The sequence below is a fragment of the Macaca thibetana genome, chromosome 19 (assembly GCF_024542745.1).
Source record: "Macaca thibetana thibetana isolate TM-01 chromosome 19, ASM2454274v1, whole genome shotgun sequence".
NCBI classification, from domain to species: Eukaryota; Metazoa; Chordata; class Mammalia; order Primates; family Cercopithecidae; genus Macaca; species Macaca thibetana.
Window position 1 is genome coordinate 28,366,660 of NC_065596.1, and position 24,900 is coordinate 28,391,559.

At 52.0% G+C, this 24,900-nt stretch overlaps 2 protein-coding genes across 4 annotated transcripts in view; both read left to right on the forward strand.

Annotated features, from left to right (window-relative positions):
• Window positions 1-24,900, forward strand: part of NOP53 (NOP53 ribosome biogenesis factor) — a 289,745-nt gene that overhangs the window by 206,006 nt on the left and 58,839 nt on the right. The window lies entirely within an intron of this gene.
• BICRA (BRD4 interacting chromatin remodeling complex associated protein) overlaps window positions 1-24,900 on the forward strand; it is a 97,228-nt gene that overhangs the window by 60,979 nt on the left and 11,349 nt on the right. For 2 of the 3 annotated variants that reach the window (XM_050772047.1, XM_050772048.1), the window contains exons 2-7: window positions 2,458-2,559; window positions 5,754-5,799; window positions 5,903-5,945; window positions 8,037-8,102; window positions 11,495-13,450; window positions 14,299-14,475. In XM_050772047.1, coding sequence (XP_050628004.1) covers window positions 5,759-5,799; window positions 5,903-5,945; window positions 8,037-8,102; window positions 11,495-13,450; window positions 14,299-14,475 — 2,283 coding nt within the window. In that variant the 5' untranslated portion in view covers window positions 2,458-2,559; window positions 5,754-5,758. Of the gene's footprint in view, window positions 1-2,457; window positions 2,560-4,573; window positions 5,800-5,902; window positions 5,946-8,036; window positions 8,103-11,494; window positions 13,451-14,298; window positions 14,476-24,900 lie in introns of those variants that run through there. The other variant, XM_050772049.1, reaches the window with a different exon arrangement.

Sequence of the window (24,900 nt, forward strand, 5' to 3'; positions counted from 1 at the left end):
CCGGGAAGCAGAGGTTGCAGTGAGCCGAGATCGCATCATTGCACTCCAGTATGGGCAACAAGAGTCATAAAAAAAAAAAAAAAAAAAAAAAATCCCAACCTGACCCCTTACCAGCTACAGGATCTCAGCCAGATGACTAACCTCTCTGAGCCTATTTCCTCATCTACTGTGTAGGGATCACAGAAGCACCTGCCTCTGGGGATTTAGGGAAGGCGAATGAGTTGTACGTGCGGGGTACCTAAACCAGCACCCAGCACATAGCAGGCCCGCAATCAGTGGTTGTTTTATTGTCACAGTCAGTCCTCGTCCTTCACAGATCCCATATTTGTGAATTCACCTACTTGCGAAAATAGGTAACCCCAAAACGGTGCTGGTCATTTGCAGAAGTGGGTAGAGTGGCCAGAAAAATTGAGCTGCCTGACATGCAGGTTCCCAGCTGAGGTCGGGTCAAGCAGCACTCTGATGTCTTGTTTCAGCTCAGATTGCAAAGCAGTGTCCTTTTTGCAATCGATTTAGTGCCACATTTTTCATATCTTTGTGAGTCTTTTTTTTTTTTTTTTTTTTTGAGATGGAGTCTCGCTGTGTCACCCAGGCTGGAGTGCAAGTGGCGCGATCTCGGCTCACTGCAAGCAGCTCCACCTCCTGTGTTCAAGTGATTTTCGTGCCTCGGTCCCCTGAGTAGGCGCAACTACAGGCACCCGCCACCACGCCTGGCTATTTTTTTCTATTTTTGGTAGAGACTAAAGGGTTTTGCCATGTTGGCCAGGCTGGTCTCGAACTCCAGGCCTCAAGTGATTTGCCCACCTCAGCATCCCAAAGTGCCAGGCTACAGGCATAAGCCACTGCGCCCGACTGTCTTTGTGCTTCTTATTGGTGATTTCTCTGTTTAAAATGGCTCCTAGGCCAGATGCGGTGGCTCACTCCTGTAATCCCAACACTTTGGGAGGCTGAGGTGGGTGGATCATTTCAAGTCAGGAGTTTGAGACCAGCCTGGCCAATATGGTGAAACCCTGTCTCTACTTAGCCGGGTGCAGTGGCACACGCCTGTATCCCAGCTACTCGGAAGGCTGAGGCGGGAGAATCACTTGCACCCAGGAGACGGAGGTTGCAGTGAGCCAAGACTGCATCACTGCACTCCAGCCTGGGTGACAGAGCAAGACTCACAAAAACTACAAATAAATAAAATAAAATGGCTCCAAGCAGGGTGTAGAAATCTAGTGTTCCTAAGGGCAGTGAGGCTGTGATGTGCCTTCTGGAGAAAATACCTGTGTTAGAGAAGCTTCCTTCAGGTAGGAGTTATAGTCCTGTTGGCCGTGAGTTCAATGTGAATGAATCAACAATATAGATTAAATAAGATGTCTTCAGACAGAAACGCATATAAGTCAAGGTGATGTATTGATTGATGGGCGAAAATATTGTGGCCAGAGCCTGGCAGGAACCTAGCCTTGTATTTTCCCCAGGAGCAGCGGCTCAGTGTTCACGGTGACTTTCTAGAACCTCACCACTGCAAATAGCAAGAATTGGCTGTATTTTGTTAGACTGAAGTACCAGTAAATGACACAGTATAATATGTTATGTGCTATAGTGTATGTGCCACACATATGTAGTATATATACGGGATAATAGTATGTATAGTGTGGTTTTGTTCGATTTAATTTTTTTATTTTTATTTTATTTTATTTTTATTTTTGAGATGGAGTCTCGCTCTGTCACCCAGGCTGGAGTACAGTGGTGCAGTCTCGGCTCACTGCAAGCTCCGCCTCCCGGGTTCATGCCATTCTCCTGCCTCAGCCTCCCAAGTAGCTGGGACTACAGGCGCCCGCTACCTCGCCTGGCCACTTTTTTGTATTTTTAGTAGAGACGGGGTTTCACCGTGTTACCCAGGGTGGTCTCGATCTCCTGACCTTGTGATCCGCCTGTCTCGGCCTCCCAAAGTGCTGGGATTACAGGGGTGAGCCACTGCGCCCACCAGATTTTTTTATTTTTGAGAGAGGGTCTCACTGTCACCCAGGCTGGAGTGTAGTGCCACTCTCCTAGCTCGCAGCATCCTTGACCTCCTGGGCTCAAGCAATCCTCCTGCCTCAGCCTCTCGAGTAACTGGAACTACAGGCAAGCAACCATGCCCAGCCAAAAAAATTTCTTTTTATGGAGACAAGATCTCGCTGTGTTGCCTAGCCAGGTTGGTCTTGAACTCCTGGGCTGCAGTGATCCTCCTGCCTCAGCCTCCACAAGTGCTGGATTTACAGGCGTGAGCCACTGCACCAGCTATTTTGTGTGATTTTAAACTTTTTAAACTTCCCTTGAATGTCACCTTTTCAGCCTCCCATCTCTGTTCCGTCCCCCTCCTTTGTCCATCCCTCTCCCACCTACCTCCTATAGCTCTGTCCATCTGTGGCCATGTCTTTTTCCTTTTCACTGACTTTCTCACTCACTGTCTGTCTCTCATTTTCTCCACAGCTGGCCCCCAAGAGGACCCTTACCAAGTCCCCAGCTGGGGGCCCCGCGTAGACCTGGAGTGGACACGCCCCTCCTTCCCTTCATGATTCGTTTGTAGCGCAGGTAACCAGCGAAGCATCTCTGTTATTCCTGGAGGGGCAACTGTCTCTCATTCCACCTCCCGAGCACCACCTTGGCCCCTGGATGAGGAAGGAGCATTCCTTCCTGGAAGAGCCTGGCTAAGCAGTGTCTCCAGCTCTTTCTTCTCCCACCTGGGCCCCCTGGGTCATTGGGCCATCACCCTGCCTCTGCATTAGCGCAGGCAAAGTCTTTCTCCCTGCCCCTTTCCACTTTTCTCCAGATTCTTTGCAGACCGTGCCTTTGCGTGCCTTCTATGAGTGGGTTGGGGAGGGAAGGGGCTCATAGGTCATGGATCTGGTGACACAGCGGGAGGACGCCTGGTGGGGCTGGGATATGGAGCAGGTGAGAGCACGTCCTCACCACTTCCTAAGGCAGCAAGAGCCCTGGGGACAGTCCCCACAGCCAGCCCCTGAGAAGGAGAGTAATTGGCATGTGGGGCTCTGGGGATGCATGTGTCTCTGTCTGTGCTGCAGGGAGGGGGTCCGTGAACCCTGGAAAAGTATGTGTCACATTTCTTACCCACATGCATGTTTTGGCGTGAAACATGCATGTGTCGTCAGATTTTTCACAGTATGATTCAGCAAATACCCCCCAACCTACTGTGGGAGGTCCCTGGCCAGGGCTCTTCATTATGTCACTGAGCACTGGGGATGGACGACTTGGGGGTGGCACTGGGGAGGCCCCCGTTAGGGAAGTTCAGAGTATGCTGTCAGGGTGAGAGACTGTGCACCAGCCGAGGGTTCGTGTAAGATTTTATATGTGAGGTTTTTGGGTGGGGATGGTGACCCATGGCAGTTGTCATGTCATCAGTGAGGTTTGGGACCCCCTACCCCAACGAAAAAAGAGGGTAAGGGAACTCCACGGTCCTGAGCTGTAAATTCCCACCATTCAGGGATCAGGTCTTCTTTTCCATTGTGTATTGTATGTGTCATTGGGAGGAGAGGGGGGCAGAGGGTACAGGAAGCGACAAAGGGATGAGTGACTGGAAGGATGGGTCTGTGTGGGTATTTGACAGAAGGGAAGGAGGGGTGTTTGGATGCAAGCTTGGAAGGATGGAGGGATGGGTAGGTAGATGGTGGAAGGATGGAGGGATGGTTAGGTAGATGGATGGAGGATGAGGGGATGGGGAAGTAGATGGGTGGAAGGATGGAGGGATGGGTGGGTAGATGGATGGAAGGATGGAGGGGTGGGTGGGTAGATGGAAGGATGGAGGGATGGGTAGGTGGATGGAAGGATGGAGAGATGGGTAGGTAGATGGATGGAAGGATGGAGGATGGGTAGGTAGATGGATGGAAGGATGGAGGGATGGGTAGGTAGATGGATGGAAGGAGGGAGGGATGGGTAGGTGGATGGATGGAAGGATGGAGGGATGGGTAGGTAGATGCATGGAAGGATAGAAGGATGGATAGGTAGGTGGATGGAAGGATGTAGGGATGGGGAGGTAGATGGGTGGAAGGATGGAGGGATGGGTGGGTAGATGGGTGGAAGGATGGAGGGATGAGTAGGTGGATGGAAGGATGGAGAGATGGGTAGGTAGATGGATGGAAGGATGGAGGATGGGTAGTAGATGTATGGAAGGATGGAGGGATGGGTAGGTAGATGGATGGAAGGAGGGAGGGATGGGTCGGTGGATGGATGGAAGGATGGAGGATGGGTAGGTAGATGGATGGAAGGATGGAGGATGGGTAGGTAGATGGATGGAAGGAGGGAGGGATGGGTAGGTGGATGGATGGAAGGATGGAGGGATGGGTAGGTAGATGCATGGAAGGATAGAAGGATGGATAGGTAGGTGGATGGAAGGATGTAGGGATGGGGAGGTAGATGGGTGGAAGGATGGAGGGATGGGTGGGTAGATGGGTGGAAGGATGGAGGGATGAGTAGGTGGATGGAAGGATGGAGAGATGGGTAGGTAGATGGATGGAAGGATGGAGGATGGGTAGTAGATGTATGGAAGGATGGAGGGATGAGTAGATGGATGCATGGAAGGATGGAGGATGGGTAGGTAGATGGATGGAAGAATGGAGGGATGGGTAGGTAGATGGAAGGATGGAGGGAGGAAGAGACTGATGGCTGGAGGGAGGAAGGAGGAAGCTTTGGAGGGAGAGTTGTCTAGTTAAATGTTTCTGAGGGCTGGTTGGATGTTCGGAGGGATGTTTGGAAAGATAAAGAAGTGGATGAATGGATGGAGGCAGGGAAGGGAGGGATGTTTTGGAGGGTTGGAGGAATATTTGGAGCGGTGTTTGAAGGGAGGGAAGGCTAGGTGGATGTGAGGGTGGATGGGTAAATAAATACAGAGAATACCTGCTTCCCCTGGTGTCAGATAGGAGTCAGATGGGAATAACGATCCCTTCCCTATGGGGGTGGAACAAGCTAACATTGCTGAAGTGCTCAGACAGTGCCTGGCACCTAGTGAGTGCTCGACAAATGTTAGCCATCCTCATCCTCATCATTCAGACCATGGGGCTCAGCCTTACCCCGGTGGCTTCTCTGACTCAGAACTCCCCTCCTCATGAGCCCCTTTCCCTTGCTTCTGCCTCAGCTTCCCCACCACCCTCCCCTTCCTCGGGAACACACTGCAGACGTCTTCAAGGGCCACTCAGAGCCTTGAGCCACAAAGCCCTTCTTGTTGTCTACACTGGCTCCCTCACTCCTTCACCTGTTTATATGTAGGACAGACCCCCACCACATGCCCCATGTCTGGGGAGGCAAGACAGCAGGGTGGTGAAGAGCAGGGCTCAGGAGCCAGGCTTCCTAGGTTCCAGGCCTGGCTCCGCTGCCTGCTTGCTGGGAGACGGAGGATGACCCTCCCAGTGCCTCCAGTTCTCATCTGCAAAGTACGGGCCGTGGGGCCCCTCCTGGGATATCCTGAGGATTAGCGTAGTGTGTGTGAGGCGCAGTCAGGACCCACTTAGTCTTGGTTGATACCATCATCATCATCATCATCATCATCAGGTGCTGGGAGAGTCGGAGCGGGAGGAAAAGGACCCTGTCCCTGGTCAGGGGTTTCTGGCTGGGAGGGCACCTGGGGGTATTCCTTGTCCCCGTCTATCCCCATGAACTCAAGGGAACAGAAACTCTGACCCCCTCCAGGGGGTTCCCCTGAAGGGAGGGGGCCAGGCAAGCTGCCAAAATCTAACCTTGTCTCCCTCGCCTCTTCCTGACCCCACCCCATCCAGTGGCGATGGATGATGAGGATGGGAGATGCTTACTAGACGTGATTTGGTGAGTAACGGGCTCCCCACCCCCTGCCCTCTGTCTCACCCCCTCCCCTCCCTCCCCTCCCCAGCTCCTTACCTCCTCAGCTTCTCTTCCTCTTCTCTTCCAGTGATCCACAGGCCCTCAATGACTTCTTGCATGGATCTGAGAAGGTAAGCTTGGGCGCAGGGAGAGGCATTCCCTATGTGGGGGGGGGCTGTATAATTGGGAGTGAGGGACAGGGAGAGACACGTCCCCTTGATGCAGTAGCCATCTGCCTTATGGCTTCTAACGCCAGGCACTGGAGTTACGGCAATGAGCAAAACTCATGGTAAATCCCTGTCCTCCTGCCATGGACACCTCCTTGGTAAACAAAGAAACCAGTCACTAATAAAGGTCATGGTGAAAAGTACCATGTAGAGTATGATAAAAAAAAAAATAATGTCATTTGCACAATGAAAGAGATTTAAAAGAAAATAAATGAGTCCCAGGGGCTCCTTTAGATAGTGTGGTCAGAGAGGGTCACATTGAAGGTGACATTGAAGGTGAGACCTGAAGGATCACAGCAAGGTGGCCAGGGCCGGTGCTTCTGGCAGGGGGAACAGCAAGTTCAAAGGTGGGAGAGAGCTTGGCATGGTTGAGGAACAGAAAGGAGGCTGGTGGGGCCAACCTGAAGGGGAAACTAGTAGGAGGTGAGACTATAGTAGGTAAAAACCACCAGGTTATGCAGGCCTGGAAGCCCAATAGAGGAGTTGTTATTTTTATTCTGAATGTGACAGGCAGCTCTGATGGGCTCTTAAACAGGAGAATGCCATATTTGATTTGCTGCCCAGAGAACAGAACAAAATGGGGAAAAGTAGAAGTCTGTTGAGCTCTGAGCAACTGTATTAGTATCTATGGCTGTGTAACAGATTATGCCAGCATGCAGTACCTTCAGCAATTGTTAGAGCTCTTGCAGTGCCTGAGGGTCAGGAATCTGGGAGCAGCTTAGCTGGGTGGTTCAGGCTCAGGGACTCTCATGAGGTTGTAGTCAAGCTGTGGGCTGGGGCTGCAGTCATCTGAAGGCTTGACTGGGGCTGGCAGATGTGCTTCCACCAGGACTTATTCCCATGGCTGTTGGCAGGAGGCCTCAGCTCCTCACCACGGGGGCCTCTCCACAGTGCTGCTTGAGTGTCTTCACAGCATGGCAGCTGGCTTCCCCCAGAACGAGTAATCCGAGAGAGAACACAGGAGGAACCCGCAGTGCCCTTAATGATGCAGTCTCCAAAGTCCCACGCCCTTCCTCCCATCACACTGTATTCACTAGAAGCTAATCAGTCAGTCTGGCCAGCACTCAGAGGGAGGAGAATTGAGCTCCACCTCTTGAAAGAAGAGGTATCAAATAATTTGTAGAGCAGAGGCATGAGCAATGGGATGATGGCAGCCTGGGCCATGGTGCAGGCAGTGGGGGAGGCATGCGGCACTGGATTTGGGATCTCTCTGGGAGGTGGCATCAGCTGGACTTGCTGGTGGACTCGATGTTGAGGGGGAGAGAGTGTCCACCATGGCTCCTGGATTTTGGCTTGGGCAACTGAGTGGATTCTGGTGCCATTTTCTGAGGTTGGAAATTTGGGGAAGATTCCGGAAGTCCAGGTGGTGCTGGTGGATGTACAAGTTGGGGTTCTGGAGAGATGTCCAGCTGGACAAGAAATTAGGGAAGCCCCAGCCACAGCCAGACATTCACTGGGCACATACGTGGATGCCAGGGCCTGTTCTGGGCACTAAGGATGGTGCTAGGCATCTGAGAAGGCCCTGCCCTTCCAGAGACGGCACCGCAGGGCTTGTCAGGTGCCCGGATGGTGGGCGTGTCAGGCACTCAGGCTGCATTGGGAATAGAGTACTTAGTGAGAAGGCACAGGAGCTGTTGGACCACAGGTGACCACTGCTGAAGGTTGTGCTACTGGAGAGACTGGGGGCAATGGCAGGGCACAGCTTGGGCAGAGGCGTGGTGGAGGCAGGATTCTGGAATTCAAGGCAGTCACAGCAGGATCGTTTTGCAGGCCAGGCTCGGGGACTCAGCGCTGGGGATGCCTTGGGTTTTAGGCAGGCACCCAAGCCCCTGCCTTTGGGGCCTCTTCTCGGAGGCCAGAGTTTCCCATACCCCCAGCCCTCTCCCATCCCAACCCTTGTCTTTTTGTCCCGAGTGACCCTAAATTGGTTTCTGCTCCAAAGCATGGGCCTGCCCTGCTGACCTTTGACCTTGGATGGGGTGGGTCTTGTTGCAGCTTGACAGTGATGACCTCCTGGATAATCCTGGGGAGGCCCAAAGTGCCTTCTATGAAGGTCCTGGGGTAAGTGCCGTGGCTCCCAATCTTCGCCTGAGCCGTTGGGGCCGCCAGTGGGAGGGGGGCCGTGAAGGCAAGAGGGGAGGCTTGGGCTCATCTCCTGAGGGCCGTTGACAGGAGGAGGGCAGGGGTGGGCCTCTGAGGGTGGCTGGACCACCCTGGCAGTGCAGGAGGGAGCAGAGCTGGGGAGCCCTGAGGGTGGCCAACATGGGCAAGGCTGACCGTGCGTTGCAAGGCCCCTCGGGGAAGAGGTGAGGATCCCCGAGGCCTTGGGGCCCTGGGGCGGCTGGTGCAGAGTGGTTCTGGGGAGCTGAAGCAGATGTGGGTTGTGGGGTTCACAGGAGTACTTCTCTGGAGAGCAGAGGGCTGGGGGAGGCCCGGGGTCCTGCCCAACTCAGCCATGGCGGGGTGTGACCTAGGGGAGGGGCCTCCTCACCTGCAGACTTCAGTCTTCACCTGGACAGTGAAGACGGGTGCTGAGCAAAGCCCAGAGTGGCCAATGCAGACGACGTTTATCGAGCACCTACTGTGTGCCTGACTGTGCCGGTCCCATGACTGAGTGCCAGTTGTCCACACCACGGTGGCCACCTCCTTCTTCTTTCTCCCTCTTCTGTTGCTGCTTTCCCCCCTTCACCTTTTCTTTCCCCACTCTTCCTGTGGCCTCCTCCCTCCCCGCCTCCCCTTCCTCATTCCCCCTCCTTACCCTCCCACCTTCCCTCTTCATCGTCAGAACACGCATTCACCAAACACTTACACGACTGGCCCTTCCTTGTCATCTTCATTTAGTTCTCACAGCTATAATGTCATATTCCAAATAGCTTATGTGTCATAATATAAATGATGAGGAAATGCAGTAATTATATAACGTTGGTCCATTTACAGGCCCAGTAACAGCAGTGATCCTGTTACTCTTTTGTGATCACACTTCTTACTATGACCACCATTTTTGTATACCCTAAGATCCCTAGTCAGGTTCTAAACACTGCGCGTGACGTCGGTGAATTTTCACAGGCATCCCAGGAGGCAGGTTGGTTGTGACCATCTGGCAGTTAAGAGCTCAGGGGGTCACAGTGGCCTGCCTGGTCCTCAGTCGGTTGGAGGCTGAGCCAGAGCCCTGTCTGCCTGCCACTCCCCTCCACTCACCAGTGGTTGACCCAGGCAGTCCCCTCATCTGTGAAATGAGGAAGGGAGCAGCACCCGCCTCATGGGACTGTCACCAACAACAGCATGGACAATCACAATAATAATGACAGTAATGATGATAGATGCTTCTCGTGCACCTGCTAGGGGCCGGGTGCTACTGTGAACCCTCCATGTGGATTTATTGAGAATCTTGGAAGCTGCAGGTTTTGATGGGTTATCTGGTTAGGTATTAGTGGAGATGGAAAACGGGATCATAAGTATTGTTTGTGGGGCTATCCACACATATGCATGCTGATATTTTTCCATGCGTGTCCTGGGTTGCAGTCCAGGATAGCATGAAAAGCACTTAAAAAGCATTGAGTCCAGGCACGGTGGCTCACGCCTGTAATCCCAGCACTTTGGGAGGCCGAGGTGGGCGGATTGCCTGAGGTTGGGAGTTCGAGACCAGCCTGACCAACATGGAGAAACCCTGTCTCTACCAAAAATACAAAATTAGCCAGGCGTGGTGGCGCATTCCTGTAATCCCAGGTACTTGGGAGGTTGAGGCAGGAGAATTGCTTGAACCCAGCAGGCAGAGGTTGCGGTGAGCCAAGATCTCCACCAGCTTGGGCAACAAGAGTGAAACTCTGTCTCCAAAAAAAATCCCAAAAAACAAAAAGCATTGAACTCACAGTGCGGTTGGCACAGAAGCTCACAAATGGGAGTGGCTGCTGATGTGAGCTTTTCTCTACCAGGACTACGACCGCTTGTCGGAAACCTGTAGGGCCAGGTGTGTTTCAGAATTTCGAATTTCTCAAATTCTGGAAAAGTGGTGCCATGTGTGTGGTGTGTGTAATGTCACACGCTTGCCTTTCGATGGCCAAACGTAGGAAGTCACATCACGTGGATAAATGGATCCCACCTAAAGTGCCATGTCGGTTCTGGTCAGGTTTTGCTACCAACAGAGCTATGAAAACAGTCTCGGTTCTTAGAGCTTTTTGGGTTTTGTAATTACAGATAAGTGTCGTAGGCCTGTATTGACTATTTAAACAATAGTTGCTTGTTTTTATTTATTTTTGTTTTGTTTTGTTTGAGACGGAGTCTTGCTCTGTCACCCAGGCTGGAGTCCAGTGGTGCGATCTCGGCTCACTGCAAGCACCGCCTCCCGGGTTCAAGCGATTCTCCTGCCTCAGCCTCCTGAGTAGCTAGGACTGCAGGTGCCTGCCACCACGCCTAGCTAATTTTCATATTTTTAGTAGAGATGGTGTTTCACCATGTTGGCCAGGCTGGTCTCAAACTCCTGGTCTCAGGTGATCCGCCTGCCTCTGCCTCCCAAAGTGCTGGGATTACAGGTGTGAGCCACTGCGCCTAGACTTTATTTTTGGTTTCTGGGCATCAGCTGGTAGAGATTGGGGGACAGCACCCCTGCGGGCTTGGGCTAGATGGGCATGGGTGTGCGATGCAGGATCACGTTGGGCGCCGGGACCAGTGGTGATGAGCTGAGGCCATCACCAGCGGCTGTCCCAAGGGGGCCCCACTGGGTCTTACTCTTGTCACTTAGGCTGGAGTACAGTGACACAGTCATAGCTCACTGTAGCCTGGAACTCCTGGGCTTAAGTGATCCTTTCACCTCAGGCTCCCAATGTGCTAAGATTATAGGCGTGAGTCACTGTGCCTAGACTTGAAGAATACTTTTTTTTTTAATTACATTTTACTCATGGGTACAGGTGGAGAAACTGAGGTCAGATCAAGCACGCCCTAGGTTACACAGCTAAGCCTTGGCAGAGCTGGGATTTGATCCCGGGTCCAGCCACTTGCAGGTGGAATGTTCTTTTTTTCTTTCTTTCTTTTTTTTTTTTTTTCCTTTTTTTCTCAGACAAAGTCTTGCCCCTGTCGCCCAGGCTGGTGCGCTCGTAGCTCCACTATGCAGCCACAAACTCCTGGGCTCGAGTGATCCTCCCACCTCAGCCTCCCAAGTAGCTAAGACCACAGGCACATGGTACCACCGCTGGCTAATTTTTCTTTTTTTAAATTTTTTTATGGAGACAGGGCCTCAGTATGTTGCCCAGGCTGGTCTCGAACTCTTTGGCTCAAGCCATCCTCCTACCTCAGCCTCCCAAAGCGCTGAGACTACAAGCGTGAGCCACCATGCCAGGCCGGAATGTTCTTTCTTGAACATGACTGCCCTCACCCCAGCATTCCTTGCTGCAGCTGTGGCCTGAGCCTAGCCCCTTGCTAACCTCAGCTTATTCCTTCCCACCTTTCCTGGCCTCCAGCTCCATGTGCAAGAAGCTTCTGGCAACCACCTGAACCCAGAGCCCAACCAGCCGGCCCCCAGTGTGGACCTAGACTTCCTGGAAGATGACATCCTGGGCTCTCCTGCGCCAGGGGGCGGCGGCGGGGGCGGTGGGGGCGCCGACCAGCCTTGTGACATCCTCCAGCAGAGCCTCCAGGAGGCCAACATCACAGAGCAGACGCTGGAGGCCGAGGCTGAGCTGGACCTGGGTCCCTTCCAGCTGCCCACCCTACAGCCTGCCGATGGTGGAGCAGGCCCGACAGGCGCTGGAGGGGCGGCGGCCGTGGCTGCGGGGCCCCAGGCCCTCTTCCCAGGCGGCACCGACCTGCTGGGGCTGCAGGGCCCGCCCACCGTGCTGACCCACCAGGCCCTGGTGCCGCCCCAGGACGTGGTCAACAAAGCCCTGAGTGTTCAGCCCTTCTTGCAGCCTGTGGGCCTGGGCAACGTGACACTGCAGCCCATCCCGGGCCTCCAAGGCCTGCCCAATGGCAGCCCTGGGGGCGCCACGGCGGCCACGCTGGGCCTGGCGCCCATCCAGGTGGTGGGCCAGCCCGTCATGGCGCTCAACACGCCCACCTCCCAGCTCCTGGCCAAGCAGGTGCCCGTCAGCGGCTACCTGGCCTCGGCGGCCGGCCCCTCAGAGCCCGTGACCCTGGCGTCGGCCGGTGTCTCGCCACAGGGGGCTGGCCTGGTCATCCAGAAGAACCTCCCGGCCGCTGTGGCCACCACGCTCAATGGGAACTCTGTGTTCGGAGGCGCCGGGGCCGCGTCGGCTCCCAGCGGGGCGCCCTCGGGACAGCCGCTGGCGGTGGCCCCAGGCCTCGGCTCGTCGCCGCTGGTCCCAGCGCCCAACGTGATCCTGCATCGCACGCCCACGCCCATCCAGCCCAAGCCCGCGGGGGTGCTGCCCCCCAAGCTCTACCAGCTGACACCCAAGCCGTTCGCGCCCGCGGGCGCCACGCTCACCATCCAGGGAGAGCCGGGGGCACTCCCGCAGCAGCCCAAGGCCCCACAGAACCTGACGTTCATGGCGGCGGGGAAGGCGGGCCAGAACGTGGTGCTGTCGGGCTTCCCAGCGCCTGCGCTGCAGGCGAATGTCTTCAAGCAGCCACCGGCCACCACCACCGGGGCGGCCCCGCCGCAGCCCCCCGGAGCCCTGAGCAAGCCCATGAGCGTCCACCTCCTGAACCAAGGCAGCAGCATCGTCATCCCCGCCCAGCACATGCTGCCGGGCCAGAACCAGTTCCTACTGCCTGGCGCCCCCGCGGTCCAGCTCCCGCAGCAGCTCTCAGCCCTGCCGGCCAACGTGGGCGGGCAGATCCTGGCAGCCGCTGCCCCCCACACGGGTGGACAGCTCATCGCGAATCCCATCCTCACCAACCAGAACCTGGCGGGCCCACTGAGCCTGGGCCCCGTGTTGGCCCCCCACTCTGGGGCCCATAGTGCGCACATCCTCTCCGCCGCCCCCATCCAGGTGGGCCAGCCTGCGCTCTTCCAGATGCCCGTGTCGCTGGCGGCGGGCAGCCTGCCCACGCAGAGCCAGCCAGCGCCCGCCGGGCCGGCCGCCACCACCGTCCTCCAGGGGGTCACCCTGCCCCCCAGCGCCGTGGCCATGCTCAACACGCCTGACGGCCTGGTGCAGCCGGCCACCCCTGCTGCCGCCACCGGGGAGGCTGCGCCCGTCCTCACGGTGCAGCCTGCCCCCCAGGCGCCCCCGGCGGTCAGCACACCCCTGCCCCTGGGCCTCCAGCAGCCGCAGGCGCAGCAGCCCCCGCAGGCCCCCACCCCACAGGCCGCTGCCCCGCCTCAGGCCACCACCCCCCAGCCCAGCCCTGGCCTGGCGTCTAGCCCGGAGAAGATCGTCCTGGGACAGCCGCCGTCTGCCACACCTACGGCCATCCTCACTCAGGACTCCCTGCAGATGTTCCTGCCCCAGGTAAGCAGGGCAGGGCAGGGGAGCAGGTACCACAGGAGGCGGGTTTGGGAGGAGGAGGGGCCCTGGGGCAAGGTGCCAAGATCCAAAAGTGGATGCCACTGTGGCAGCTGTGGGGGAAGGTCTCAGTAAGGCACAGGTGGCCCCTAAGAGGAGGCCGGAGGGCTGAGGGCCCTGGCTGAACTGGCAGGAAGATGGACTGGCAGGCTGGCTGACTGACAGACGAGGGGCAGGACAACTGTTAGGCAGCGAGAGGGACTGGCAGACAGACAAGGGGAGGGACCAGCAAACAGACAGACAGAGAAGGTCAGGCACTGGCTGGGCTGCTGACAGACAGGGAGAGGAGAAGGACCGGCAGGGAGAGGGACTAGTGCAGGGATAGAGAAGGGCAGGCACTGGCTGGGCTGCTGACAGACAGGGAGAGGAGGACCGGCAGGGAGAGGGACTAGTGCAGGGATAGAGAAGGGCAGGCACTGGCTGGGCTGCTGACAGACGGGGAGAGGGACTGGCAGACCGACAGAGAAAGGCAGGCGCTGGCTGGCCTGCTGACAGACAAGGAGAGGGATCTCAGACAGGAAGTGGACAAGACAGGGACGGACGGACAGGCAGGTGGGGCAGGAGAGAGGCAGGGCAAGGTGGAGCTGGCAGAGGGGCCAATGGGAGCTCAGAATGGAGCGGGCTGCCTGGGTTTTGGCCTCTATGGCTTCTGTGCCTGGCACCCTGCCTGCCGGCCTGCCCACTACCCTGTTCTCTGGAGCCCTGGGAGCGTCAGTAGGGGCAGGGGTCTCGGGTGGGGTGGTCGAGGGCCTGTGGGGGCGGCCTTCTGACCCTGTGCGGGCTGCCCATTGCAGGAGAGGAGCCAGCAGCCCCTCTCCGCAGAGGGTCCCCACCTCTCCGTGCCTGCCTCGGTCATAGTCAGCGCCCCGCCTCCCGCCCAAGACCCAGCCCCGGCCACCCCCGTCGCCAAAGGAGCTGGCCTTGGCCCTCAGGCCCCCGACGGCCAGGCTTCCCCGGCTCCGGCCCCCCAGGTAGAGAGACCCCAACAGCGTGTGTCCGCAGCACAGACCCAGCCTCGCCCCTCCTGCCCGCTCTCCCGCTCCTCGCTCTCCGCCCTGCCTGCGTCTCTGTCCTGCTGACTTGGAACACAGAGCTCTCCTTCACTCCCACAAAGTGTTTCCCAATGATCATGGATGCCTGAGACCAGGGCCGGCCCTGGGGGAGCCCATGCGCTGCAGGAATGCAAGACACACATGGAAGGAAATCTCTTCTTTCCTAAAATTATAATTTTCACATCCGAATTAGTAATACATTCAGATAATTCACATTTAAGAAGGTACAAAAAGATGCATAGTGGAGAGCCCCCCTCTCCTGAACCGTAGCTTCCTGTCATCTTCCCAGGGTGGTTTCTTGCATTTGTTATCTGGATAGGGAAACAATCAAATATGGATTCTTTTCCTTCAATTTTTACAAAAAGGGTAGCATCCTCTGCCTGCAGTATTGCATTTTTTATTATTTAAAAATTGATCTTGGAGACCATTCTTCATTTTCTCATAAAAAAAAAAAAAAATGAGATGGAGTCTTACTCTATCACCCAGGCTGGAGTGCAGTGGCACGATCTCGGCTCACTGCAACCTCCGCCTCCCATGTTCAAATGATTCTCCTGCCTCAGCCTCCTGAGTAGCTGGGATTACAGGTGCCTGCCACCATGCTGGGCTAAGTTTTGTATTTTTAGTAGAGACAAGGTTTCACCATGTTGCCCAGGCTGATCTTGAACTCCGGACCTCAAGTGATCTGCCCGCCTTGGCCTCCCAAAGTGCTGGAATTACAAGTGTTGGCCACTGTGCCCGTTCCCATTCTTCATTCTTTTATGTGACTGCGTAGTATTCCACTGTGTGCATGTACTGATATTTATTTAGCCAGTCTAAATTGTTGGGTTTTTAGATCACTTCTGATCTGTAGCTATTATGAACAAGGCTGCAAAGAATGCCTTTGTATGTATGTCATTTTGTAGGGTAAGTTCTTCACAAGGAATTTGCTGGCTCTAAAGGCATATGCATTTTTATCTCTGACAGATATTGTCAAATTGCCCCCTGTGGAGTACAAATGAGTTTAACCTTTATCGGCAATATGTGATTATGCCTTCCCCACCCCGCCCGCAACCTCACCAGTATGTTGAACTTGGCCGATCTAGATAGGTGAAAAATAGTATCTTGTTTTGTTTTCATTTGCATTTCTTTTATTGTGAATGAGGTCAGGCAGCTTTTCATAAGAGTAAGAGCCATATGTACTTTCTGTTCTGTGAAACTGCTCATACCCTTTGCCATTGTAAAATCTGGGTTACTGTCATTTTGTTGTAGATTTGTAGAAACTCTTTACATATTAGGAAAATTAGCCTTTTGTCTTAAGAGTAATAAGCAGTATGCTTATGAGTCATAAGCACATAGCAGGTTAGGGAGGGCTACCCTCTTATTCTAGAGCAGTGAATGTGGTACTCATTCAAAAAGGACCAGTGGATAGGTAGGAAGAGGAGAGTGTGACAGTGACAAGGGCAGGATGGCAGAAGTCAGCATGGGCTTTGACCTTGAACAGCCATTATTTCACTTGCAGGCTCTCCCACTTACCATTTAACCTTTAGCAACCAGTTGTTCATTCCATCAGCAGATGCTTAGGTAGGCTGAGGGAGCACTTAGGTGGAGTAAATGAGTTAGCACAAAGTAAGCACTTGATAAATGTTTGCTTTTACTATTATTATATATTTTTTGAGACAGAGTCTCACTCTGTCGCCTAGGCTGGAGTGCAGTGGCAAGATCTCGGCTCGCCGCAACCTCCACCTCCTGGGTTCAAGTGATTCTCCTGCCTCAGCCTCCTGAGTAGCTGGGATTACAGGTGCCCCCCACCACGTTTGGCTAATTTTCATATTTTTAGTAGAGATGGGGTATCACCATGTTGGCCAAGCTGGTCTCAAACTCCTGATCTCAGGTGAACCACCTGCCTCAGCCTCCCAAATTGCTAGGATTACCGGCTCCCGCCACCATGTCTGGCTAATTTTTGTATTTTTAGTAGAGAGATGGGGTTTCGCCATGTTGGCCAGGCTGGTCTCAAACTCCTGACCTCAGGTGATCCACCCGCCTCAGCCTCCCAAAGTGCTGGGATGACAGGTGTGAGCCACCGCACCCGGCCTAGCAGTCTCTCATTTAAACCTCACAACCTCCACCAGGCAGGTGGCAGCATCTCATTTTGCAGGTGAGGAAACAGAGGCAAAGGGAGATTAATTAGCTTACCCAAGGTTGCCCAGCTCGCAAATGGTAGGGCCCGGATTAAAACCCTGGGGGCTTACTGCTGGAGACACCCGAAGTCTTGAGAAAGCCAGACCTGGGTGTGAATCCAGCTCTGCTTAGTGGAGCTCTCTGAGGCATGGTTTTTGCATCTAAAATGGGAATAAGGCCAGTGACCTGACATGATGGCACTGCACAGAGCCAGTGCTTAGTGAACAGACACTTACTGTTAGCAGTTGCAGTAATTATGCTGTAGCTGAACTTATTTTTTTGGAAGCAGGGTCTGGCTCTGTCGCCCAGGCTGGAGTACGGTGGTGCAATATTGGCTCCTACAACCTCTGCCTCCCATGCTTAAGTGATTCTCCCGCCTCAGACCCTGAAGTAGCTGGGACTACAGGTGCGTGCCACCACGCACAGCTAATTTTTTTTTTTTGTATTTTATTTTGTGGGGGAGATATGGGGTCTCACTATGCTGCCTAGGCTGGTTTCGAACTCCTAGGCTCAGTAATCTTCCCACCTTGGCCTCTCACAGGGCTGGGATTACGGGGGTAAGCCACTGTGCCTGGCCACGTGGATGACCTTTGAGAAGGATGCTTAGTGCGCACAGTCAGGTGTGCACCCGAGCTGACTCTTAGTCACACAGAGAGGCGGGGAGGCACAAGGTAGGACTCTCCACAGTAGCTGTGTCTGCAACAGTGCCAGCATGACAGAAGGTGGTCGATGAATGTTTGTTGAATGGGCAAGTGGATGGACAGATGGATGGCTGAATGGACGAACGGATGGATGGCATGGGTGGGTGTGTGACTGGGTGATTGGCCAAGTGTCCCCTGGCGGGGACAGAATCATCCAGATTGAGAACCACTATCCAGTGTATATGCAGGAATGCACGGAATAGCAGTTCCCAATCTGGATGATTCTTACTGTTAGTAAAAGTAGTGGTTCTCTTACTGTCTGAACTCCAACCCCTGCATTCGGAACTCTGATCTCTGGACCCAGATGGATTTGGCAGCCTCTGTGTGTGTGTGTGTGTGTGTGTATGTATGTGTGTGTGCCCGTGCGCACATTTTCCCTTTGTGTTAACACAAACAGAAATGCAAAGACTGTGTTCTGCATCTGGCTTTGCTTATTTAGCAACATACCTTGGAGCACTGGCTTTCAAATCTTTTTTTTTTTCCTTGACCCACTACCCAGGATAAGAATTACTTTTTTATTTTTTTGCTCTGTCACCCAGGCTGGAGTGCAGTGGCGCGATCTCAGCTCACTGCAACCTTCACCTCCCGGGTTCAAGCGATTCTCCTGCCTCAGCCTCCCGAGTAGCTGGGACTGCAGGCACGTGCCACTGCATCCAGCTAATATTTGTATTTTTAGTAGAGACGGGGTTTCTCCATGTTGGCCAGGCTGGTCTCGAACTCCTGACCTCAGGCGATCTGCCCACCACGGCCTCCCAAAGTTCTGGGATTACAGGTGTGAGCCACTATGCCCGGCACAAGAATTTCATTTTATGTCACCATTCAGGACACGCCTACATATATATATTTGTATATATACACATATCACTGAAACAGAAGTTACAACGTGTGATACACATCAATATTTTCTATTCCGTTTCCACTGTTTTTTTCTGGGGTTAGCGGGGAGGCATGGAGTCTCCCTCTGTCGCCCAGGCTGGAGTGCAGCGGCACTATCCCGGTTCACTGCAACCTCCACCTCCCAGGTTCAAGTGATTCTCCTGCCTCAGCTTCCCGAGTAGCTGGGATTACAGGAGTGCACCACCATGCCAAGCTGATTTTTGTGGTTTTAGTTGAGACGAGGTTTCACCATGTTGCCTAGGATGGTCTCGAACTCCTGACCTCAGGTGATCTGCCCACCTTGGCCTCCCAAAGTGCTGAGATTACAGGCATGAGCTACCGCACCCAGCCTCCACTATTCTTTTTTTAAGTGCTGGTCACAACCCCCTAAGATGACTTCAGCCATTATCAATGGTTACTATGTGTAGGGGTGTGTTTTTATTTTTGGGTTTTTTTTTTTTACAAACCACCATCTGGGAGGATTGCTGTGATGTGGGAGTTAGGAAATAGGACTTGGCCACTTATAGGCCCTGTGACCTTCAGCAAGCTGCTTGCCTCTCTGTTGTACCACGGTGTCCTTGCCTGCAGAATGAGAATGATAGGAACAGCGGCTACTTCGTACAGCTGTGAGGGTTAAATAAACTAATATCTGTAAATTAATAGATGTATATTAACATTAAAATGTTTTAGAACAGAGTTGGGCATGTTGAAAGAGCTATGAAGGGAAAGAAGCCAGGCAAACTTTCTTTTTGCTTAATTTGATTTTTATTCATTTATTTGTTTATTTTTCTGGGCAGCTTTCTATAAAGAGGCAATAGTAAACGTTTCAGGCTTTTGAGGGCCATATGGTCTCTGTTGTTATAGCGCAAAAGCAGCCACAGACCATATGCAAATGAATGAGCACGGGAGTGTTCCAATAAAACTTTATTTAAGGACACTGAAATTAGAGTTTCATGTAATTTTTGCAAGTCACAAAATAGTATTCTTATGATTTTTTTTTTCTTCAACTGTTTAAAAATGTAAAAACGGGCCGGGCGCGGTGGCTCAAGCCTGTAATCCCAGCACTTTGGGAGGCCGAGACGGGCAGATCACGAGGTCAGGAGATGGAAACCATCCTGGCTAACACAGTGAAACCCCGTCTCTACTAAAAAATACAAAGAACTAGCTGGGCGAGATGGCGGGCGCCTGTAGTCCCAGCTACTTGGGAGGCTGAGGCAGGAGAATGGTGTAAACCCGGGAGGCGGAGCTTGCAGTGAGCTGAGATCTGGCCACGGCATTCCAGCCTGGGCGACAGAGCGAGACTCTGTCTCAAAAAAAAAAAAAAAAAAAAGTAAAAACTATTCTTAGCTTGTGGGCTATAGTTTGCCTCTTTCTTTTGATGTCTTTATTGTGTTTTGTGATATGGACATACCATGATTTCTTTATTCAGTCCTTCAGGAATACTTCAGGTGGTTTATTTGTCATTGTTAACAAACGAAACTCCTATAAGATATTCTTGGCATGGTGGCTCACACCTGTAATCCCAGCACTTTGGGAGGCCAAGTCGGGCAATCACCTGAGGTCAGGAGTGCGAGACCAGCCTGGCCAACATGGTGAAACCCCATCTCTACTAAAAATACAAAAATGAGTGAGGCATGAAGGTAGGCACTGTAATCCCAGCTACTTGGGACGCTGAGGCAGGAGAATCGCTTGAACCTGGGAGGCGGAGGTTGTAGTGAGCCTAGCGGGGGTTGTGGTGAGCTGAGATCATGCCACTGCACTCTAGCCTGGGTGGCAGAGTGAGACTCTGCCTCAAAAAAAAAAAAAAAAAAAAAATTCTTGCATCCATGCTTTGCACACAGGTATGAAAGTACTTGTAGGGTAAATTTCTAGAAATAGAATTGCTAGATGCAAAGGATAAGCTTTCCAGCCATTTTATGGAAAGTGCTAAACCTTTTTGAAAAAGTTCATGCCAGTGATGGTTTCGCTTGGTCCTGCAGCTTTACCGACACACGAGATTAGCAGCTGGCCTGCTCTTTGCCAGGCTAGAAAGTGACACACCCCCTGTGCTTTTCTCTAATTATGTGTGAAGCTGAGCATCTTGCCGCCTCCACATGGGGTTCTCGAAATCTCTTGGAAGCTGGGTGCGGTGGCTCATGCCTGTAGTCCCAGCTACTCAGGAGGGAGGCTGAGGCAGGAGAATCACTTGAGCCCAGGAGTTTGAGGCCAGCCTGGGCAACATAGCGAAACTTCATTTGTGAAGAAAGAAGGAAAGGGAAGGAGAAGAAGGAGGGAATCTCTTGGTGAACAATCCACTCATATGGTAGTTTTTTTGCTTTGGGAGGCTAACATGGGGGGATCACTTGAGGCCAGCAGTTGAAGACCAAATAATAATAATAATTTTGAACTCATTTAGGGAATGTAGAAAATACAGAAAAGAACAAAGAAGAAAAATAAGTCACACATAATACCACTGTGTGGAAGCAGTTAGTAAAAAAAAAATTTTTCTGGCCGGGCACAGTGGCTCACACCTGTAATCCCAGCACTTTGGGAGGCCAAGTTGGACGGATCACGAGGTCAAGAGATTGAGACCATCCTGACCAACATGGTGAAACCCTATCTCTACTAAAAATACAAAAATCAGCTGGGCGTGATGGTGTGCGCCTGTAATCCCAGCTACTCGGAAGGCTGAGGCAGGAGAATTGCTTGAACTTGAGAAGCAGAGGTTGTAGCGAGCTGAGATTGCTCTACTGCATTCCAACCTGGGTGACAGAGCGAGACTCCATCTCAAAAAAAAAAAAAATTTTTTTTCCTTTGTTTTGTTTTATTTTTGAGTTTTGTGCCCCACAGTGCAGTGGCGCGATCTCGGCTCTCTGCAAGCTCCGCTCCCCCGGGTTCACGCCATTCTCCTGCCTCAGCTGGCTGGGTGCAGGCGCCCGCCACCTCGTGGCTTGTATTTTTATGATCACCTCAGGATGGCTTACTGCAATCCGCCCTCTGCCTCCCAAAGTCTGGGGAGGCTTGAGAAGCAAAAAAAATTCCTTTGTTTTGTTTTATTTTTTGTTTTTGAGACAGCCTGCCTCAGCGCCCTCCCAAGTAACTTGGATACTGCAACCTCAGGCACATTCCACCATGTAACTGGCAGGCACATTTTGGCTATTTTTTAGAGATACGAGGTTTCACCATGTTGGCCAGGCTGGTTTTGAACTCCTCACCTCAAGTGATCCACCTGGCTTGGCCTCCCAAAGTGCTGGGATTACAGACGTGAGCCACTATGCCAGGCCTAACTTTGTTTTTTCTAAGATAAATATTGTAACATTTTGGTATAGAGTTTCTGTTTAACCCCCCCGACCCCAATTTTATTTAAAACATTTTTTAAATAAGGCATTTTATTCACATGGTACAATCATCAAAATTTTTTTCTTTTTTTCTTTTTTTTTAGAGACAAAGTCTTGCTCTGTTGCCCAGGCTGTTCTTGAACTCCTGGGCTCAAGCAGTCCTCCTGCCTTAGCCTCCCAGAGTGCTGGGTTTAGAGGCATGAGCCACTGAGCCTGGCCTAATTTGTTTTGTTTTGGTTTTTTTTTTTGAGATGGAGTCTTACTCTGTTGCCCTGGGTGGAGTACAGTGGCGGGATCTCAGCTCACTGCAACCCCCACCTCCTGAGTTCAAGCAGTTCTCCCTGCCTCAGCCTCTGGCGTATCTGGGATTACAGGCACCCACCACCCCGCCCAGCTAATTTCTGTATTTTTAGTAGAGACAGGGTCTCACTGTGTTGGCCAGGCTGGTCTTGAACTCCTGACCTGAGGTGATCCGTCCACCTGACCTCCCAAAGTACTGGGATTATAGGCGTGAGCCACCACACCTGGCCACCTGGCCTAATTTTTGTATCCCTTTCCAGTTCTTTGTGTGTATACAACCTAGTGCAAATATGGTTTATGTTTCTCTCCCATTTGTACCCAAAGGGGAGCTCATTATGTACTTACTGTGACAGCAACAGAGTTTGCTTGTTTTCTGTTAGAGTCTTGAAGTATTCCTTTGTACAGTTTATTTCCCCAGGAAATGCCATATTGATGCATATTAGGCCACATCCAGATTTTGGCATTCTACACGAAGCTGCGGGAAACAACTTGTTCACTTGCTTTGTTTTTGTTTTTGTTTTTGCTTTTGTTTTTGAGACAGTTTCGCTCTTTTTGCCCAGGCTGGAGTGCAATGGCATGATATTGGCTCGCTGCAACCTCCGCCTCCCAGGTTCAAGCAATTCTCCTGCCTCAGCCTCCCTAGTAGCTGGGACTACAGGCGCATGCCACCATGCTCAGCTAATTTTTGTATTTTTAGTAGAGACGGGGTTTCACCATGTTGGCCAGGTTGGTCTCGAACTCCTGACCTCAGGTGATCTGCCCGCCTCAGCCTCCCAAAGCGTTGGGATTACAGGCGTGATCACAATGCCTGGCCTACTTGTTCACCTGTTATTTCCCATTTGTGCAGGTCTGTTTACTTCCTCGAAGCCTGTTTGCTGGACCAAAGCAAATGTGCATTTATAACATGGATAGCTACTGCTGAATTGCATTCCTCTGGAGTTGTAGCAAATTGTGCCAGTTTAGACCCCCAAGGGTAGTATATGCAAGCGTCTTTACTAGACATAGGCTTTATTCTAATGCGATGGGTGATAAATGGTACCCTAGGGCGAAAAATAGTGCCCTGGGGTGCGTTTTGCTGTGCATTTTTCTTATTACAAGTGATAATACTGGAAATACTCAAACCTTTTGTCTTTCCTTTTCTGTGCACTGTCTGATCATATCCTTTGCCCCTTTTTCTCACCAGTTGTAATTCTTAGTGATTTCCAGAGGCTCTTTATATATGAGAGAGATGAACTTTGTGCTAGGAGTTACAAGTATTTTCCCCAGTAAGTCATTTGGCATGTGACTTAATTTGTGGGTTGTGTGCGTGTGCACTTTTGATGAGAATGAAATTAAAACTTTTTAAGTTTTTGGTATCTTTAAGCTTTTTATGTTTAAATGACTTCAAACACATAAAAAGTTTCAGGACTAGTACAGAGAGCTCATAGTAGTTCTTTACTCCTCAACTAGATGTGTTAGTTATCTATTGCTATGCAGTAAATTACCCTCAAAACTTACCAGCTTCAAACAGCAAGCATTCACATGTCTCACACAGTTTCTAAGCATCAGGAATCTGAAAGCAGCTTAGCTAGGATGTTCTAGCTCTGTATCTCCCATGAGGTAGTCATGATGTCAGTTGGGCGGTAGTCATCTGAAGGTCCCACTGATCTGGAGAACCTGCTCCCACGCTCACTTGTGTGGCTATTAGCAGGAGGCCTCAATTGTTCCCTCAGTGGGCCTCTCCAAGGGGCAGCACATGACACACAGCGGCTGGCTTCCTGCAAAGTGAGTGACCCAATAGAAACAGACTGAGAATGCTCAGGATGGGAGCCGCAGGCTTTTTATAACTAATCTTGGAAGTGTCATATAATCACTTCTGCCAAATTCTATTGGCCACAAAGACCAGCAGTGGGAGGGGACTGAACACAAGGAGGTGGGGATTGGTGGTGGCTGCCTCCCACATCTACCCATTGTCAGCCTTTTGCTGCATTTGCCTTGACCTTAGCATTCTCATTCTGTGTACATTTTTTTCTGAATCAGTTGAGAGTAAGTTGCAACCATTATACCCCTTCGCCCCTTAATATTTTATTTTATTTATGTATGTATGTATGTATTTATTTTTGAGCCTGAGTCCCACTCTGTTGCCCAGTCTAGAGTGCAGTGGTACAGTCTCGGCTCACTGTAGCCTCTACCTCCCGGGTTCAAGTTATTCTCTTGCCTCAGCCTCCTGAGTAGCTGGGAGTACAGGCGCACACCACCATGCCCTGCTAATTTTTGTGTTTTTAGTATAGATGGGGTTTCACCATGTTGACCAGGCTGGTCTTGAACTACTGGGCTCAAGTGATCCACCTGCCTTGGCCTCCCAAAGTGCTGAGATTACAGGCGTGAGCCACCACGGCCAGCCTACCTCTTAATATTTTAATATAATATTTCAACCTTTGAGAACAACGACATTCTTAACCATCATACTGCAAAGAAATAAAGCAGACAGCATTGACATGATACTGTTGTCAAATCCACTGTCCATAATCCAACTTCACCAGGCGCCCAGGGATCCTGTAATGTTGTATTATTCTCCTATTTCATGTAGCATCAGAGTGCCGCTGCATGTGGGCCACCTCCCTGAGCCCTTGGAACCTGTTGAGTGGGCAAGTTCTTTATTCTCCGACTCAGCGATGTACCTGCCATTGGCCATTTGAGTCATTTCTCTTTCTCCTCTATTGTAAATACTCCCACAGTGGGTATCCCCATGAGCAAGTACTTGAATATTCTTTTTTGTCGTTTGTTTTTGAGACAGAGTTTCACTCTTGTTGCCCAGGCTTGAGTGCAGGGGTGCGATCTTGGTTCACTGCAACCTCCGCCTCCTGGGTTCAAGCGATTCTCCAGCCTCAGCCTCCCAAGTAACTGGGATTACAGGTGCATGCCACTATGGCGGCTAATTTTTTTTTGTATTTTTAGTAGAGACGGGGTTTCATCATATTGACCAGGCTTGTCTCGAACTCCTGACCTTAGGT